The sequence below is a fragment of the Schistocerca nitens genome, chromosome 3, assembly GCF_023898315.1.
Source record: "Schistocerca nitens isolate TAMUIC-IGC-003100 chromosome 3, iqSchNite1.1, whole genome shotgun sequence".
In the NCBI taxonomy this organism is placed as follows: Eukaryota; Metazoa; Arthropoda; class Insecta; order Orthoptera; family Acrididae; genus Schistocerca; species Schistocerca nitens.
The window spans coordinates 746,497,571-746,515,672 of record NC_064616.1 but is presented as its reverse complement, the minus strand read 5'-3'; the positions used below and the strand labels follow the sequence as shown (position 1 = coordinate 746,515,672).

Sequence of the window (18,102 nt, the reverse complement as noted above, 5' to 3'; positions counted from 1 at the left end):
ACTGATTAATTTCACTTTAGTCTTGGTATGAATGATGATCACAGAATAGCTTGTTACCATAATATCCAAGGGGTAGGCTAATGTGGGCAGTGTCTATTGTTTCATGGCAAAAATGGAATGGCAATCAAAGTAGGAGGTAAGAGCTTATTACTGTGCAGCAAAGAAGGCAAAGCCATTTTTATTCACCAGAAATATTAAGACAACTGTTTTCTGGGATACAAAAAGGTTTTTCTTTTTTATTACCCTGCTAAGATTAAAGCAACAACTGATGACTCCTACACATAAGTCTCCTTGGCCAGCTGGATTCAAAAAATGAGTGGAGGTCTGGATTACAATTGAAAAAAATCTCTCATCAGGAAAATGAAAGGTACAATGACAATCATAAAAATTAAGGACTTCAAATTTTAATTGTTTGAACACACAGTCTGTTCAGCCAACTTGGAACATTTTAACTTCCACGTATTTTCACATTTAAAGATATCTGGGACTGGAAAATATTTATGGAGCCCAGTGAAGAGGCTATGACAGCCACTGTTTGTTTTCTGCTGACCTTTCAGAACCACACTTCAGGGACAGAATCTACTCACAGGAAAGGCACTGGACAAAGTGAGTTGACCTAAAAGGGGACTATACTGAAGCAATGTGTGTTTTGAATTAAGAAACAGTTTTTCACTACAAGGTCAGAGACCTTTCACCTTGCCTTTATACATCGGGCTGCTCTAGAAGATGGATTTCTTGCTGGTGAAGATACTCCTCACATTGACTTGTCAGTGAGGTCTCCAGATCTTAGTTCTATCAGAGGATTCATTGATACATTGGGAATATGCAGCCAGTCTGTGGCAAAAAAGCATTGTTAAAGACTTTCACACAGCTATGTTTTTGGTTGCAGCTCACTGCCAATTGAGCCCTTCAGCCACCTCATAGAGAGCTCCAAGTATGTGTGATAGCTGGGAGGAGAGTACATCCTGTTCACTGTTTTCCAGTTTTGTTAGTTTTTTACATTTTCATATAACTATATATTTTGGTTGCTGTTGTACACCAAATTTCTTATGGCTAAGTTACACCATGTTTTGCAAATTCAGGTAATATGTTCTTATTTATTTATTTTACTTACTATTTGGATATTTTTACATGTGCTAGTAGAACCTTTCTCCTTCCACACAGTTGTTCTCACAGTAATAAAAATAATGCATAACCCACAACATTTAAAGTGTATGATTTATTTTTATTTGTCTATCCATAGACAATGCAAATTGTGTGGATGTTGTCAACATATAAATACATAAAATACAGACACAGAGATAAACAAACATACACAATTACACACATAAATGGATACATACATCTCTTGCCTTACTGAGTTACCCATTTGGACATTGTATTTCACTGTTCTAGTTAACATATTTTAAAATGCCTCTTAACTGCAGTAATCAGTCATTAGCATAATTGTCAACAAAATTTACACATCATTTTAGGTAATCCTTTATGGTATAAAAACACTTTTCTAACAAATAATTTTAGGGTACTCCAGAAAGCATGTATTTCTCTTTCGTCTTTGATCTCTTGTGGTGGTTTATTGTATAGATTAATTCCATTATACAGCACACTATTTTGGATTTTTGTTTCGATTTTTCTATTGAGACTCAAGTGGTGGCTGGATCTGGTTCCATATTTGTGTAGAGACCTGTTCATCGTGTCCTGATCAATGTCTTTTTTAACATGGATCACTATTTGCAAAATGTACCCACATGGGACAGTCAGGATTCCCACAGCTTCAATTAATTCACCATTCTGCTTCAGTTTTACTTTAAGAATCTCTCTTTCTATAACTGATCAGATTTATACACAGATTTTCCAAAACGAAATAGTCGATAAGCAGAATACGAAATCACTCACTTCCGTTAAGTGGATGCATGTAAGAAATGTATACATTGTTTTTTGTCTTCTCATTTTCAATGAGATAGCAAATTTATTTATTTTTCTCTTTCTATCTCCTACCAAGAATGATAATATTTGATATATTTCATGTTCACTTTTCTAAGAGGTTTCATTTAGTCTGCAGAGCATTTTTTCTTTATCACAAAGACCGTCCCATTTGGGCAACTGTTTCTACTCATATGTTTATTCTCAATCATATTTAGATTTATTCTGAATCATATTTAGATTTCTCCAGTGGAAGCTGTTATAAGCATGTTAAAGTTTTTACCTTTAACCCACTTGTGCACATTATGTTGTGAGGAAGTGTGATAAAATATTTAATTAATTATGAAACTACATATCAAATACAGAAAAATTAGTCAGCAATGTTTTTTGTAGAAATATGACATTGCAGATGATGTGATATTATAATAATTCTTTCTTGCACAATACATAAAACACTGTGAACGGTGTAAGTTATTTCAGATGCAAATTAATTTTACACAGAATGTGGCACAGATATTTTTGTAACTGTTTTTTATCATTATTTTGTGTTATTCTCTACAGGCGCTACTGGTCTGTCCATATGAAGAATGTTGCAGCTGACAGTACACATCCAGCTAATATTCCTACCATATCAAACAGACCAAATTTCTCTTTTCTTGTTCCAAATGGCAAGAAAGCTTTTGGAAATGGGTGAGTAGACATGTAAAAGTACAGGGGCTGGCTAAATATATTTCCTGGGGAAAATATTACAAATAGTGTTTCGTGATGAAATGATGTATTATGGTAGCACTGTTTGTTTCATATACATTGTGGAGATAGTGTGCACCTATAGGCATCCCCCCTCCCCCCCCCCCCCCACACACACACATTTATACAGATGGTTGCAGGAGCTCAGCTGTTCAATATAAAACATCAAATCAGAACACCTTTCGGCTCTGAAAATTTCCTATTGTTATTGTATTTGTGATTCACAAATAGCATGAAACATAAAAAGCCACAGCTTCAACATTTGAATGCTTTATTTGCATGTGGATATTGGCAGGAGATATGACTTCTTTTAGAACTGAAAGCCTTAAAGTTCCACACAGATAAATTAAGTCTGTGGCCATTATTTTGAAATGAGTTTGTACATTGAGCAATCAGAACATCAAGTATGGAATAAAAGTTGTGAATAAAGACAAAGCACTACTCACCAACTAGTAGAGATATAGAGCAGAAAACAAAGTAGAAATGGATAAAGATTAGCTGATCTTTCAAGTAAAGTATTTTTTTCAGATAGCTCACACAGTTCTCTACCTGCACTGCAGCCTGAAAAATTGGTTCACTGCAAGCACAAATCTGTATTTTAGTTTCTCAAGACAACCACGGATCTTTCAATTCACATTTACAAGGAGAGTACAGCACCTTACCAAATAGTGTAACCTACAGAACAGGATCGTGACTCTGAATACAGTTTTATCATCTGTCTTATAGCTATTATGTTCTGTCTTCAGGTTTCAGACCAACATACACAGAACATGTGTCACTGCTTCTGTTTTACTGGGTGACAAGAACTTAATTCACTGCATTCCCTCTACAAGGTTTTGGGCAATTTAAACTTTCTCTGCTTAATACATCCCCCTTATCTAAATTTTCTGCACCAGTGCTATTTCTCAAGTAAATTTATATGAATGATTAATGACAACTTTCATGAAATTTTATACACATATCCTCCCACACCCTACAAGGAAGATCGTTGTCTTATCCATTTTTAAAGAGTATTTGAACCAGTAATGTAAATTATTGCACATAGTAATTTCTTGTAAACTGGCAATTCAGCATTATGGTTTCCGTAAAGTGTTCAATTGTACATCTCACCACACATTTGGATGTGAAGTGACTACTGCTCAGTAAAGCAACACATTACATATCCCAATAACTGATTTTTTGTAAAACAAAATCAGTCCATAAATTTGTCAAAAACTATAGAGACTGAAATGCTGGCTCATTCTTCTCTTCAGGAAGTGCAACTCCCAGCATTGCCAACAGAAACACTTGAAATAGAAAACAGGATTCCTGCTTTTGGAACAATAGTTTCTTTCTTCAGGCAGGAAAGAAAGACTGGTGTAGGGAGGTTGGAGGTGGGAAAACTGGTCACTCAGCTCCTAGATTAAAAGGGACCCACATATTATGTGGACAAAGGGAGGCAATCAAGCATCTAAGAGTGCTGTGTTCTATTTTAAATGCTTCTATCAGCAATAGTAGGAGTTGAACCTCCTGAAGAGAGAGATTTTAAATGATTTATTGTAATGACAAATAATTCAAGCAAACTGGTAATACTAACTAATAAGTTGAAGCATAGCTAGCCATTGTCTCTCTACCTATACTTCCACTCTTAGTGGCACCTATTCACTAGGGTCACTAGGAGCAAGTAGCTTTCAAGCCCAAACAGGTGCAGTTAAAACTGGACAAGTTGACCTGACCAATCACAAACAAAGTGCTACACACCACTACGTGTGGAAACAGTGACAGGCGGAATTCAACAATTCCACAAGGCACAATATGGACTTGTGTGTGTTTCTTATTTATTGCCAACTATAAGATAAAAATTGCTGGCAGAGGGCCTCAGGTGGAACTGAGCCTTTTGGGCCTTGCGATAGGTCCAAATGAAGCTGTGGCCAAGGCATGGTTCAAATGGCTCTGAGCACGATGGGACTTAACTTCTGAGGTCATCAGTCCCCTAGAACTTAGAACTACTTAAACCTAACTAACCTAAGGACATCACAAAAATCCATGCCCAAGGCAGGATTCGAACCTGCGACTGTAGCGGTCGCGCGGTTCCAGACTGAAGCGCCTAGAACCGCTCGGCCATTCCGGCCGGCGCCAAGGCATGGACCATGGAGGTGTATGTAAGTGGACCTGCAGGAAAGTTGGTAGAGTTAAAGTGCTGAGTTCAGTATGAAGCGACCAGGCACAGACGGAAAGGGGATTCTCAGTTCTGGGCCACTGTTGCTGGAGATGGATTGCCATGGTAGGGAAAAGGAGATGGAAATTTGGATGGTGAGGTGAATTATGAATGTGGGTGGTATAATTTGCAAGCAGCAGTTGCCGTCAAAGCTGCAACGGAGGAACGCCAGCGTCCATGAGGAGGCTGTTCACTAGGCTCGTTCAAAGAGCTCCTGTTGTGAGCTGAATTCCACTCTCACTGAAGTTGAATGACCATCTCATGATTCTTTTGCACTTACCAACTAAACCTGCAATCGAATACACTGTTCTTCTTTGGCTTTATCTCAATCCCACTTGAAAAGGTTCACAATTTAGGAGCAATGCTCAGGAACTAATTCCATGACAGATATGTAAGATCTCCTTTATGGGTGCCTACACTACTAGATGGTTATTCCAATGAATCTTTCTAGCATCTGCCTTTCCTATGATTAGTTTCATCTGGTCATTCCCCTACGAATTATTCTTTATGTATATTCCCAGAGATTTAATGGATGGGATTCTTTTCAGTGATTGTAAGCAATCATGTAATCAACCAATAATGGGTCTCTTGGTGTATATATGGGAAATACATTACATTTGTTTATGTTAAGGCTCAGCTGCCAATTTCTGTGCCAAGCACAGATCCTGTGCAGGTCATATCAGCAGGCCATATTTTTTGCATTGCAGCAGCATCATCCATAAACAGCCACACTGAACTTCCAGTGTTCTTTACAAAGTTATATATATATATATATATATATATATATATATATATATATATATATGTGTGTGTGTGTGTGTGTGTGTGTGTGTGTGTGTGTGTGTGTGTGTGTGTGTGTGTGTGTGTGTAACGGCAGTGAGCAGGACATATTGCACGAATGAAGGATGAAAGATGGGCAAAATCAGTTTTAGAGTGGAGTCACAGACAAAAACGAAGACCACCAGGGAGCCCACCTGATCGCTGGGATAAGGAACTCAGGGAAGTTGCGGACTTCAACTGGCAGAAGACAGCAATGGACAGAGATGCATGGAAACACCTCTTAAAGATGTATTTAATAACTTAAAGAGGCTACATCTTGTATAGATTGAATTAGCTGAACAATAAATAAATAAATATATGAGCCTTGCACTGACCCATACAATGTAATACATCTGTAGTCAAGGTGGGAACAAACAAAGTTCAGTAACATTGGAGCAGATAAATTTAAATTCAACCCCAAGCCCTGTGACTAATACATTTTAAAAATTTTGTGCTCCATGAGACCTTGCTTTTAAACAGCTGAATTGTGCAATCATCAAGTGAACTTTTCATCAACAATACCCATAAATCTCAGTCATTTTAAATTGATGTTCCTCAATCTCAAACCAGGCAAATTAAAAATGATGTGCGCATAGTTAAAAAGGACATGCACAGATTTCTCTGTCAAAAATTTAATACATGTTTTATCTGCTCGTAAATTGCAACCTCTTAATTTCCATTTGCAGCTTGTATGTGCTACCTGCAAAGAGGTAAGAATGGAAAACTCATCAATGAACTTACCATGGATGTAATGTTGTTATTAGCAATTACAGACACTGTTCTCTTGTTAAAAATGAATGGACTAGATGTTTCCACTCTATATTTAAAATGTGAGGAATGAAAGTATTACACAAAGACGCCATCAGATGTTCCATTCACGGAGATTTCAGAGAATATTAGTACTCCAAGTAGTATTTTACTTCTTCTCAAGGTTAAAAAAAAATGTGATGTCTTTGCAAGGAATCTGTTGTATAGTTGCCTCCAGCACTGCTAGTTTATCAATGATCAATCAATATCTCCTGTATTCACAATGAAATTGACTAAGAAGCTGTCTGTGTTCTAGGATCCAGACAAGGCAGCAGCTTACCATCTGATTCAAGGTCTTTCCCTCACAGCTAGTGGGGAACACTTTACAAAAGCTACTTTCCATGCCCAGACAAACTTAAAAAGGGCAAGAAGGATTTCTTTGCTCCCCTCTATCAGGTTCTGAAAAATACAGTAATAGACCCTATCATGATCAGGTGATGTGTTATGAGTAGCAGACAATGCCAAATCAGTCTCCCAGATGAAGACGGGGCAGTTATACATTTCCAGAATAAATTTTCACTCTGCAATGGAAAATATGCTGATTTGAAACTTCTTGGCAGATTAAAGCTGTGTGTCAGTAGGGACTCAAACCTGGGACCTTTGTCTTTAACAAGCAAGTGCTCTGCTGACTGAGCTATCCCAGCATGACTCACAACCTGCCTTCACGGCTTTACTGACAGTGTGTTGGTATCTGCCGTCATTTCTGCCTGTCTGCAGGGAGCAGCAGGTTTTGAGTAAGCACATTTTTGCAGTCACACTTACAAAGGCAGATATTTGTGTTGGCACTATTTATCTGCATTTGTGTTGACGCATGAGGTATCCAGATTGGTATTTTAAGAGCCAAAATAGTCACAGCAGCAAATGTTGGGAGTTGTAAAGCTCTGTATATTTTTTTGGCTCTGTTGTGTGGGGGAATCTTGTTATTTACATGGACATGAGTGTTTCTATGAACATAGTCCTGCTTCCCAAATATTTTAATAACTTTAAAGTGTCTTGTCTTAAGAACACACTTGTGTTTAGTTACTCTTGTTTGAATACTGTTTTCCAAATCATTCCTCAGGGGAACTGCTTAGCCATGACCTCTAATTAGTTTGGATGTTGATACGTACCAGAGGGACACCCATTTTCTGACATTTGTAGAAAAAGTCAGAAGTTAGATCCTGTCCCACAAGTAGGCACAATATTTTATGGACTATAAGACACTATGGACTACAAGACACACCTTAATTTTTAAGCAATTTTTAAAAAAAAAAAATAACGTTTTTATTATTAGATTGCAAAGCCAGACTAAGAAAAACCTTAGTTTATAAAACCGAACTGACCTTAAAAATACCTGAAAACTGTCATCTGAACTTTCGTCTTCTTCTTCTTCTTCTTCTTCTTCTCCTCCTCCTTTTCCTTCTCCTCCTCCGTCTTTGTCATCATAGTTGTCCTCTTCATATATAACGTGGTCTTCACTGCCACTGAGAACAGTACTTATGCCACACTTCTTGAAAGATCTAACAATAATGTCTTCTCTCACTCTAGACCATGACTGTTTCATCCACTGGCACATTTGTTTGATTGTATGTTGTTTTAAAGCTCCCTTTGGCATAAATTCATGTTGGGATTCATCTGTAATCCAGTTGTTCCACTCCTCTCTCATATACACTTTAAATAGTTTATTTATCAACACATCAAAAGGTTGCAATTGTGAAGTAAGTCCTCCCAGAATAACAGCAAGCTCTTTATATCCCTGTCTCAATTTCTCTTTTACAGAATTTTTCAAATGAGTACTAAATTGATCTTGCATGAGAAGAGAACTCTTCTTCAATAAAGCACCTTTCCTCCTCTCCCACACACTGTTAATCCATAACTTCATACCAGTCTCATCCATCCAACCCTTGTCATGTACTGATACATGAACAACATCTGGCAATATTTTAGAAGGTTTTGAAATTGTTTTGCACTTGAAAATGATCATTGGTTTCCCATGGCATCGGCAGCCAAAGGGGAATTTTTAAGACTGGTGGGAATTTTAAATAAAACACTGGACATTTTTACATTAATTTCGAGTATAAGACACACCTGAATTTTGGAGACAATTTTTCAAAGAAAAAAGTGTGTCTTATAGCCCATAAAATACAGTAAACAGTCCCCATCTTGTCTGAATAAGCCTTATGCAATCATGGTGTGGTATGTGCACCAGAGGTTGCCCATTCATGGCTGTTTCAGCATGACAGCCATACACCCCATCAGCACACAGAACAGCTTGAAGTGGAGATCTGTTTTTATATACAGGTTTGTACCATCCTCATAATACAGACAGCTAAGCTAAGATCCCCACTCCATATGATACAATGATCCACTGTCTTGTGGCAAAGTACTCTCTGAAACGTGCAGATGTGGTGGCGATAACCAGTCCCCAGCTAAATGCTGAGATCCTTGAGATGCTTGCCACTTGGCACAACCCATCTCATATTAGAAGTGTCCAACTCCATGTTTGTATATTAATACACAAGAGTGAAGCTGCCCGACTCCACTTCTTTGATATGACACATGTAGTTCACTCACATTAAAACAGGCAACAATGTGAATATGACTTTCAGCCCCACACACATGAATTAAAATAGTTTACATTACTCATCTTTCAAAAACTTCATATTTTTATCCATAGATGTTGTGCAAGAACATGATAGCAATTGGATATTATTATTTAAAGCTCATTTCCATTGTTACCCACCACACATTTACTAGTCGAAAATGTGTTGAAATATAAGTATATTAACATCTGGGATTATATCTATATGAAAACTGAATGATAGTTTTTCTTTATACAGGAATACAGCAAAAATAATGGATCCAGATATGCCAAATAGATGTGGCAGAGGATTTGATGACCCAAGTGAGCCTATCTATACAGATCCATCATTGTTTGAAAGGTCTCGAAGTCTAAGAAGCATTACAGCATCACAGGCAGGACATAAAATGCAAGTATAGGTAATGAAAGCCTTCGGGTATGCAGACTGCGTGTTATGTAAGACAACAAAAATGTTTCTCTCTGTTTGGTATAAAAGGCACAAACTACTGACATCTGTTTATTGAACTCCTTTCCTTCAGTGAGTAACATGTAAGAGAATGTTTGTCTTGAGGTTTTTGTTTTCTTTTGAAGGTGTAAACAGATTTAATGTGTTCATTTATACATTGATGTGAACATGTTTCAATCTATTCATAATATTTTCTCAACATCTTCGGAACTTTCAATTTTTTTACTTCTATACATCTTCACTGAGTGATCAGTCATAGTTGCTACCACATTGATTTTGAAACAAATAGTACTTACTTACTATTTTCCTATAGCTTTTAGAGACTTTACTGTAACTAAACTGTCTTCTGCCAATGTGTACTCCTGTGACATTAAGACTTTCATCCTACATTTTATTTTCATTTTGTAATATTCTGAAAACTCGATGATTATTAACTCATGATATATATAAGACTGTAAATAACCCAATGAAAGTTTGTTATACAAGAACATAATGTAACAATTATCAGTTTCACACTATGAGCTAAATTTGTAATTTTTTAGTTATATAACATCAATAAATTTTGTAAAACATACAGATATTAAATTTGTGGACAATTCTACTTTATTTTCCCTGCAAACAAAAGTTTAAAAAAAAAATGTTTTTGCGCCATGTCAGTATTGCCACGTATGATTACATTCTGAAAAGGTAAATAGAGTGAAAAACGTTATTTAAAATTTCCAGCCAGGGGTTAGATAACAGTAGAGAAGTATGAATTGCCAACGACCTTGCTGCAGTGGTAACACCAGTTCCCGTCAGATCACCGAAGTTAAGTGCTGTTGGGCTGGACTAGCACTTGGATGTGTGACCATCCGGTCTGTCGAGTGCTGTTGGCAAGCAGGGTGCACTCAGACTTTGTGAGACAAACTGAGGAGCTACTTGATTGAGAAGTAGTGGCTGTGGTCTTGTAAACTGACATACGGCCGGGAGAGTGGTGTGCTGACCACATGCCCCTCCATATCCGCATCCAATGACACCTGTGGGCTGAGGATGACACGGCAGCTGGTCAGTACCGTTGGACCTTCCAAGGCCTATTGGGATGGAGTTTTCATTTTTTAGAAAAGTATGAAATACTGTAGACATGGAAGAAATATACATGGTGTATCAGGAAATATGCAACATCCCTTTTATTTCAGGAATAGTTCCAAACATTGAAATGAGGTTTTCAGCAAATGCTAGTATGCTAAGGGGCATATACTTATGTTCTGTGATATATAGTCTTAACTCTTTTAAGATGTTGAAGCAAGTATGATATTTCAAATATAATGTGTCTTTCCCCTCCCCCCCCCCCCCCCCCAATGGCATTTGAAAGTGCTTGAAAAGATGAGTACAGTGATATAATGCTTCTTAATTCTGAAGCAGTAACTCTTCACACACACACACACACACACACACACACATACAAACCCTGAGAAATACTCTAAAATTAAAAGACACATCAGTTGGAACTCACTGTTGCATTGTAAACACTTTCATGCCAGGCTGTGTCACCATTTACGTGTCTGCACTGCAAAACTAGCAGTAGTAATATTATCTATTAGCAGGTCATTTCTGCTTTGACATTTATGCAGACACGTACAACAATGAGGAGAAATTAGACATTCTACTTTTATATGGCAAATTTCAAAAAAATGTTGTCGAAATGGTGCAGCAGTACATGAATGTCTATCCTGATCGTCATTGTCCATCACGCCAGGCACTCTCACGGATTATTACGTCACTAGTGCAAACAGGCAGCTTGAACGTCAGAGGGTGAGGATTATGAGATAAAATGTCAAGAGCACATGAAGAAGCTGTTCTGGTTACGTCACTTATCAGTTCACATGTTGGCTTGAAATGTATAGCCAACGAATGCGGAGTCAACCAGATGAGTGTCATTCGCATCTTGCATTGACATTAATTTCACCCATATCATCTGTCACTACATCACACACTCAGAGAATGCGATTTCAAATGTCATACAGAATTTTGATGGTTTGCATTGCAGCATCTGGGAGAAGACACTTTGTACCGTGGTGACACAGATCTACGTAAGATGCAGCATTGGGCTGCAGAAAATCCACAATGGATTTGTCAGGTACAACACCAATGACTGTGGTGTGTAAATGCATGGTGGAGCAACATAGGAAATTCCAGCATGGGACCTTACTTTATCCTATGGGTGTTAAATGGATATAAGTACACACAATTTCTTATGAACATTCCAGCTGGTCTCCTAGAAGAGGCACCACTGCATAAGCAAAAGTGTATTTGTTCCAACACAATGGCTGCCCAATGCCCTCTTCTCATGCTGCAGTGCTTATAATGAATGAAAAGTTTCCAACCAATGGATAGGACAGAATTCTGCTGTACAGTGATTGGCCAGGTCCCGATTTGATTCCTCTTGGTTTCTTTTTATGAAGAGCACTAAAAGATGAATGTGCCATCTAATTCTCACAGCATCCAGCAGCATGTCATCTAATGTACTTGCATCTGTTTATCTCTCTCTCGATTGATGATTGCAAATATGCAATGCAGTCGATGGTAAACAATTTGAGCACTGGCTTGTGTAAAGTTAAAAACTATGTTTCATTATGAAAAGTACTTATTTTTAGGGTGACATGTCATCAGTACATCTGAATAAATTGTTTAGTTTATTTATGGTGTATTCCAACTAATTACAGTTTTGAGTAGAATCTACAGACACATTTGTCCAATAGCACATGTTTTACTTTTTAAGAAGCATTCAGACATCTCCAGGAAAAGGCAGGTCAGAGTTGTTGTTTTTTTCCAAATCTGTTTTTTTTTTTTTGTTGTTGTTGTCTTCAGTCCTGAGACTGGTTTGATGCAGCTCTCCATGCTACTCTATCCTGTGCAATCTTAATCATCTCCCAGTACTTAATGCAACCTACATCCTTCTGAATCTGCTTAGTGTATTCATCTCTTGGTCTCCCTCTACGATTTTTACCCTCCACGCTGCCCTCCAATGCTAAATTGGTGATCCCTCGATGTCTCAGAACATGTCCTACCAACCGATCCCTTCTTCTAGTCAAGTTGTGCCACAAGCTCCTCTTCTCCCCAATTCTATTCAATACCTCCTCATTAGTTATGTGATCTACCCATCTAATCTTCAGCATTCTTCTGTAGCACCACATTTCGAAAGCTTCTATTCTCTTTTTGTCTAAACTATTTATCGTCCACGTTTCACTTCCATACATGGCTACACTCCATACAAATACTTTCAGAAACTACTTCCTGACACTTAAATCAGTACTCGATGTTAACAAATTTCTATTCTTCAGAAACGCTTTCCTTGCCATTGCCAGTCTACATTTTATATCCTCTCTACTTCAACCATCATCAGTTATTTTGCTCCCCAAATAGCAAAACTTCTTTACTACTTTAAGTGTCTCATTTCCTAATCTAATTCCCTCAGTATCACCCAACTTAATTCGACTACATTCCATTATCCTCGTTTTGCTTTTGTTGATGTTCATCCTATATTCTCCTTTCAAGATACTGTCCATTCCGTTCAACTGCTCTTCCAAGTCCTTTGCTGTCTCTGACAGAATTACAATGTCATTAGCAAACCTCAAAGTTTTTATTTCTCCTCCATGGATTTTAATTGCTACTCCGAATTTTCCTTTTGTTTTCTTTACTGCTTGCTCAATATACAGATTGAATAACATCGGGGATAGGTTACAACCCTGTCTCACTCCCTTCCCAACCACTACTTCCCTTTCATACCCCTCGACTCTTATAACTGCCATCTGATTTCTGTACAAATTGTAAATAGCCTTTTGCACCCTGTATTTTACCCCTGCCACCTTTAGAATTTTAAAGAGAGTATTCCAGTCAACATTGTCTAAAGCTTTCTCTAAGTCTACAAATGCAATAAACGTAGGTTTGCCTTTCCTTAATCTATTTTCTAAGATAAGTCGTAAGGTCAGTATTGCCTCACGTGTTCCAACATTTCTATGGAATCCAAACTGATCTTCCCTGAGGTCGGCTTCTACCAGTTTTTCCATTCGTCTGTAAAGAATTCACGTTAGTATTTTGTAGCTGTGATTTATTAAACTGATAGTTCGGTAATTTTCACATCTGTCAACACCTGCTTTCTTTGGGATTGGAATTATTATATTCTTCTTGAAGTCTGAGGGTATTTCGCCTGTCTCATACATCTTGTTCACCAGATGGTAGAGTTTTCTCAGGACTGGCTCTCCCAAGGCCGTCAGTAGTTGTAACGGAATGTTACCTACTCCCAGGGCCTTGTTTCGACTCAGGTCCTTCAGTGCTCTGTCAAACTCTTCACACAGTATCGTATATCCCATTTCATCTTCATCTACATCCCATTTCCATAATATTGCCCTCAAGTACATCGCCCTCGTATAGACCCTCTATATACTCCTTCCACCTTTCTGCTTTCCCTTCTTTGCTTAGAACTGGTTTTGGATCTGAGCTCTTGATATTCATACAAGTGGTTTTCTTTTCTCCAAAGGTCTCTTTAACTTTCCTGTAGGCAGTATCTATCTTGCCCCTAGTGACGTTAGCCTCTACATCCTTACATTTGTCCTCTAGCCATCCCTGCTTAGCCATTTTGCACTGCCTGTTGATCTCATTTTTGAGACATTTGTATTCCTTTTTGCCTGCTTCATTTACTGCATTTTTATATTTTCTCCTTTCATCAATTAAATTCAATATTTCTTCTGTTACCCAAGGATTTCTACTAGCCCTCGTCTTTTTACCTACTTGATCCTCTGTTGCCTTCACTACTTCATCCCTCAGAGCTACCCATTCTTCTTCTACTTTATTTCATTCCCCCATTCCTGTCAATTGTTCCCTTACGCTCTCCCTGAAACTCTGTACAACCTCTGGTTTAGTCAGTTTATCCAGGTCCCATCTCCTTATATTCCCACTTTTTTGCAGTTTTTTTAATTTTAGTCTACAGTTCATAACCAATAAATTGTGGTCAGAGTCCACATCTGCCCCTGGAAATGTCTTACAATTTAAAACTTGGTTCCTAAATCTCTGTCTTACCATTATATAATCTATCTGATACCTTCTAGTATCTCCAGGATTCTTCCATGTATACAACCTCCTTTTATGATTCTTGAACCAAGTGTTAGCTATGATTAAGTTATGCTCTGTGCAAAATTCTACCAGACGGCTTCCTCTTTTATTTCTTACCCCCAATCCATATTCACCTACTATGTTTCCTTCTCTCCCTTTTCCTACTCTCGAATTCCAGTCACCCATGACTATTAAATTTTCGTCTCCCGTCACTACCTGAATAATTTCTTTTATCTCATCATACATTTCACCAATTTCTTCATCATCTGCAGAGCTAGTTGGCATATAAACTTGTACTACTGTAGTAGGCACACGTTTCATGTCTATCTTGACCACAATAATGCGTTCACTATGATGTTTGTAGTAGCTTACCCACACTCCTATTTTTTTATTCATTATTAAACCTACTCCTGCATTACCCCTATTGTATGTATAACCCTGTATTCACCTGACCAAAAATCTTGTTCCTCCTGCGACCAAACTTCACTAATTCCCACTACATCTAACTTTAACCTATCCATTTCCCTTTTTAAATATTCTAACCTACCTGCCCGATTAAGGGATCTGACATTCCATGCTCTGATCCTTAGAACGCCAGTTTTCTTTCTCCTGATAACGACGTCCTTTTGAGTAGTCCCCACCCGGAGATCAAAACGGGGACTATTTTACCTCCGCAATGTTTTACCCAAGAGGACACCATCATCATTTAACCATACAGTAAAGCAGTATGGTCTCGGGAAAAATTACGGCTGCAGTTTCCCCTTGGTTTAAGCCGTTCGCAGTACCAGCACAGCAAGGCCGTTTTGGTTAGTGTTACAAGGCCAGATCAGTCAATCATCCAGACTGTTGCCCCTGCAACTACTGAAAAGGCTGCTGCCCCTCTTCAGGAACCACACGTTTGTGTGGCCTCTCAACAGATACCCCTCCGTTGTGGTTGCACCTACAGTACGGCCATCTGTATCGCTGAGGCATGCAAGCCTCCCCACCAACGGCTAGGTCCATGGTTCATGGGGGAGTGGGGTGGGGGGGGGGGTTGTAGATCGGTGGGGTGGGGTGGGTTGGGGGGGGCGTTGTAGATCACATAACTAATGAGGAGGTATTGAATAGAATTGGGGAGAAGAGGAGTTTGTGACACAACTTGACAAGAAGAAGGGACCTGTTGGTAGGACATGTTCTGAGGCATCAGGGGATCACAAATTAAGCATTGGAGAGCAGCGTGGAGGGTAAAAATCGTAGAGGGAGACCAAGAGATGAATACACTAAGCAGATTCAGAAGGATGTAGGTTGCAGTAATTACTGGGAGATGAAGAAGCTTGCACAGGATAAGTAGCATGGAGAGTTGCATCAAACCAGTCTCAGGACTGAAGACAACAACAACAAATTTCGGGAAAAAAAAAAAACAGCTCTGACCTGTCTTTTCCTGGAGGTGCCTGAATGCTCCTTAAAAGATAAAACACCTGCTATTGGACAAATGTGTCTGTAGATTCTACTCAAAACTTTAATTAGTTGGAATACACCATAAATAAACTAAACATTTTATTCAGATTTACTGATGACATGTCACGCTAAAAATAAGTACTTTTCATAATGAAACATAGTTTTAAACTTTACACAAGCCAGTGTTTCATTATGAAAAGTACTTATTTTTAGGGTGACATGTCATCAGTAAATCTGAATAAAATGTTTAGTTTATTTATGGTGTATTCCAACTAATTACAGTTTTGAGTTGAATCTACACACACATTTGTCCAATAGTAGGTGTTTTACCTTTTAAGAAGCATTCAGACATCTCCAGGAAAAGGCAGGTCAGAGGGTTTTTTTTTTCCCCAAATCTAAGAAAGTTAATACAGTAGTTTACTTTTATTTGTGAAGACGGCTGCTTATCATTATGAAGTATGAACAACTGACATTTATGTTTTGGCTTTGTCAAGTAGCAGCAGAGGGAAGGATTTAAATGGAAAACTTACTGACATAACTGCAGCTGTTTCCACACAAATCTGGAAATGTAAACACACTTTAAATAGTTTTCCTAAGCCAAATCTGATGCGCCAAAAGCTGGCATATGCTGTAGTTCCGTATACAAGATTACCCTGTATCTATGTCATATAGGAAATGAATTTTTATCTTAGTAGTGTAGGCCTCTCTTGCTGTATGTAACTATGGAGCATGGCATGAGAGCTCTACTTGGCACTGTTATCATTGCAATAGCTGACTCTGGCCACATTTCTTTCTAATTATACTACATTTTTTGGATTCTTTTGTAAAAGGCTTCAACCTCAGTATTAACAAGCACTGTATCTGTATAATGGTTTTCTCCAAAGCTTCTGAATGCAGCTATGAAAGGCATATAGTTACACACACACACACTTGTTTCAGTATCTTGGTTGACACCAGAGTTCAGGGCATTATCCATACAAAACATTACATGCCCCTCAGTGCACTATCAACTGCATAAAACCTCATTTTGATACGTGGAACAGTTCACGAAATAAAAGGGGTGGTATGTCTTGTATATAGCCTCATAAATACTTGAATACTAAGGGCCACCCTCAGTGTTCAGTATTATGATGATGATTTATGGCTGGGGGCACTAAACAGCAGGGTCATCAGCACCCTTGAATTAATGATATAATGATGGGCATGTTGAAAATCTATGAAAGGAGGTCAATAAAATGGAAAACGAAGTTTCACCCTCCCACAAGAATTGCAAGGCAACCCCAATAAAGGGAATTTCTTGTCATGATGCCATCGCATCTGCTCCACTGCCCTCAGGATAGCAAACAACTCTGTGTAATAAACTGAAAACTGCTCTGGCAGCCCTACCCTCAGGACAACGTCGGGGGACATAATAGAACAAACGAGAAATCTCCCTGCTTACATCCATATGTGTAAACAGTAATAAAATCTGAATGGTGATGTAAGATCTTATTAAATTTGATTGTAAAAATATAGTCTGGGGTATAATGCTCCCTGTAAGCAGTCAGTTCTAAAGGCAATCTGGGTCTCGATAGTAGCCAGGGCGATGCTCTATTTCACCCTGGCTTTTGCCCTTAATGCCCCCACTTGTAATAATTCAAAGCTCTCCCTTGCATGGATTCCAAATGACCTTGTTGCCTGTGGCTGATGATTGAACAGCCATTCTAGTGGCAGCTGCACAATATAGCTGGATGCTGGCGGTGATGTAGGAACGGACAAAACCCTAGATGCTTGGTGCACCACAAAAAGATGTCGAATAGACAGCGGAGGCTCACCAGCCTCCACATACAAGCTAAGAACAGGGCTTGTGCAATAGGACCCTATTGACAGAGTATAACCCCTGTGGTGAACCGCATCCAGTATTTTGAAGTGTGAAGACCTTTCTGACCCATAAATCTGGCATCCGTATTCAAGCTGGGTCAAAGAAAGGCCTTATAAAGTTGGAGCAGATGTGCCCTGTTGGATCCCAAAGACCTATTACTGATGCATTTAAGGATGTTTAAGGCCTTGAGACATCTC

General features: G+C 38.5%; 1 protein-coding gene across 1 annotated transcript in view; it reads left to right on the top strand.

The window, feature by feature from the left end:
• LOC126248733 (uncharacterized) overlaps window positions 1-10,053 on the top strand; it is a 172,966-nt gene extending 162,913 nt beyond the window's left edge. The window contains exons 19-20 of the mRNA XM_049950052.1: window positions 2,485-2,613; window positions 9,313-10,053. Coding sequence (XP_049806009.1) covers window positions 2,485-2,613; window positions 9,313-9,472 — 289 coding nt within the window. The 3' untranslated portion in view covers window positions 9,473-10,053. The remainder of the gene's footprint in view (window positions 1-2,484; window positions 2,614-9,312) is intronic.
• The last annotated feature ends 8,049 nt before the right edge of the window (window positions 10,054-18,102 follow it).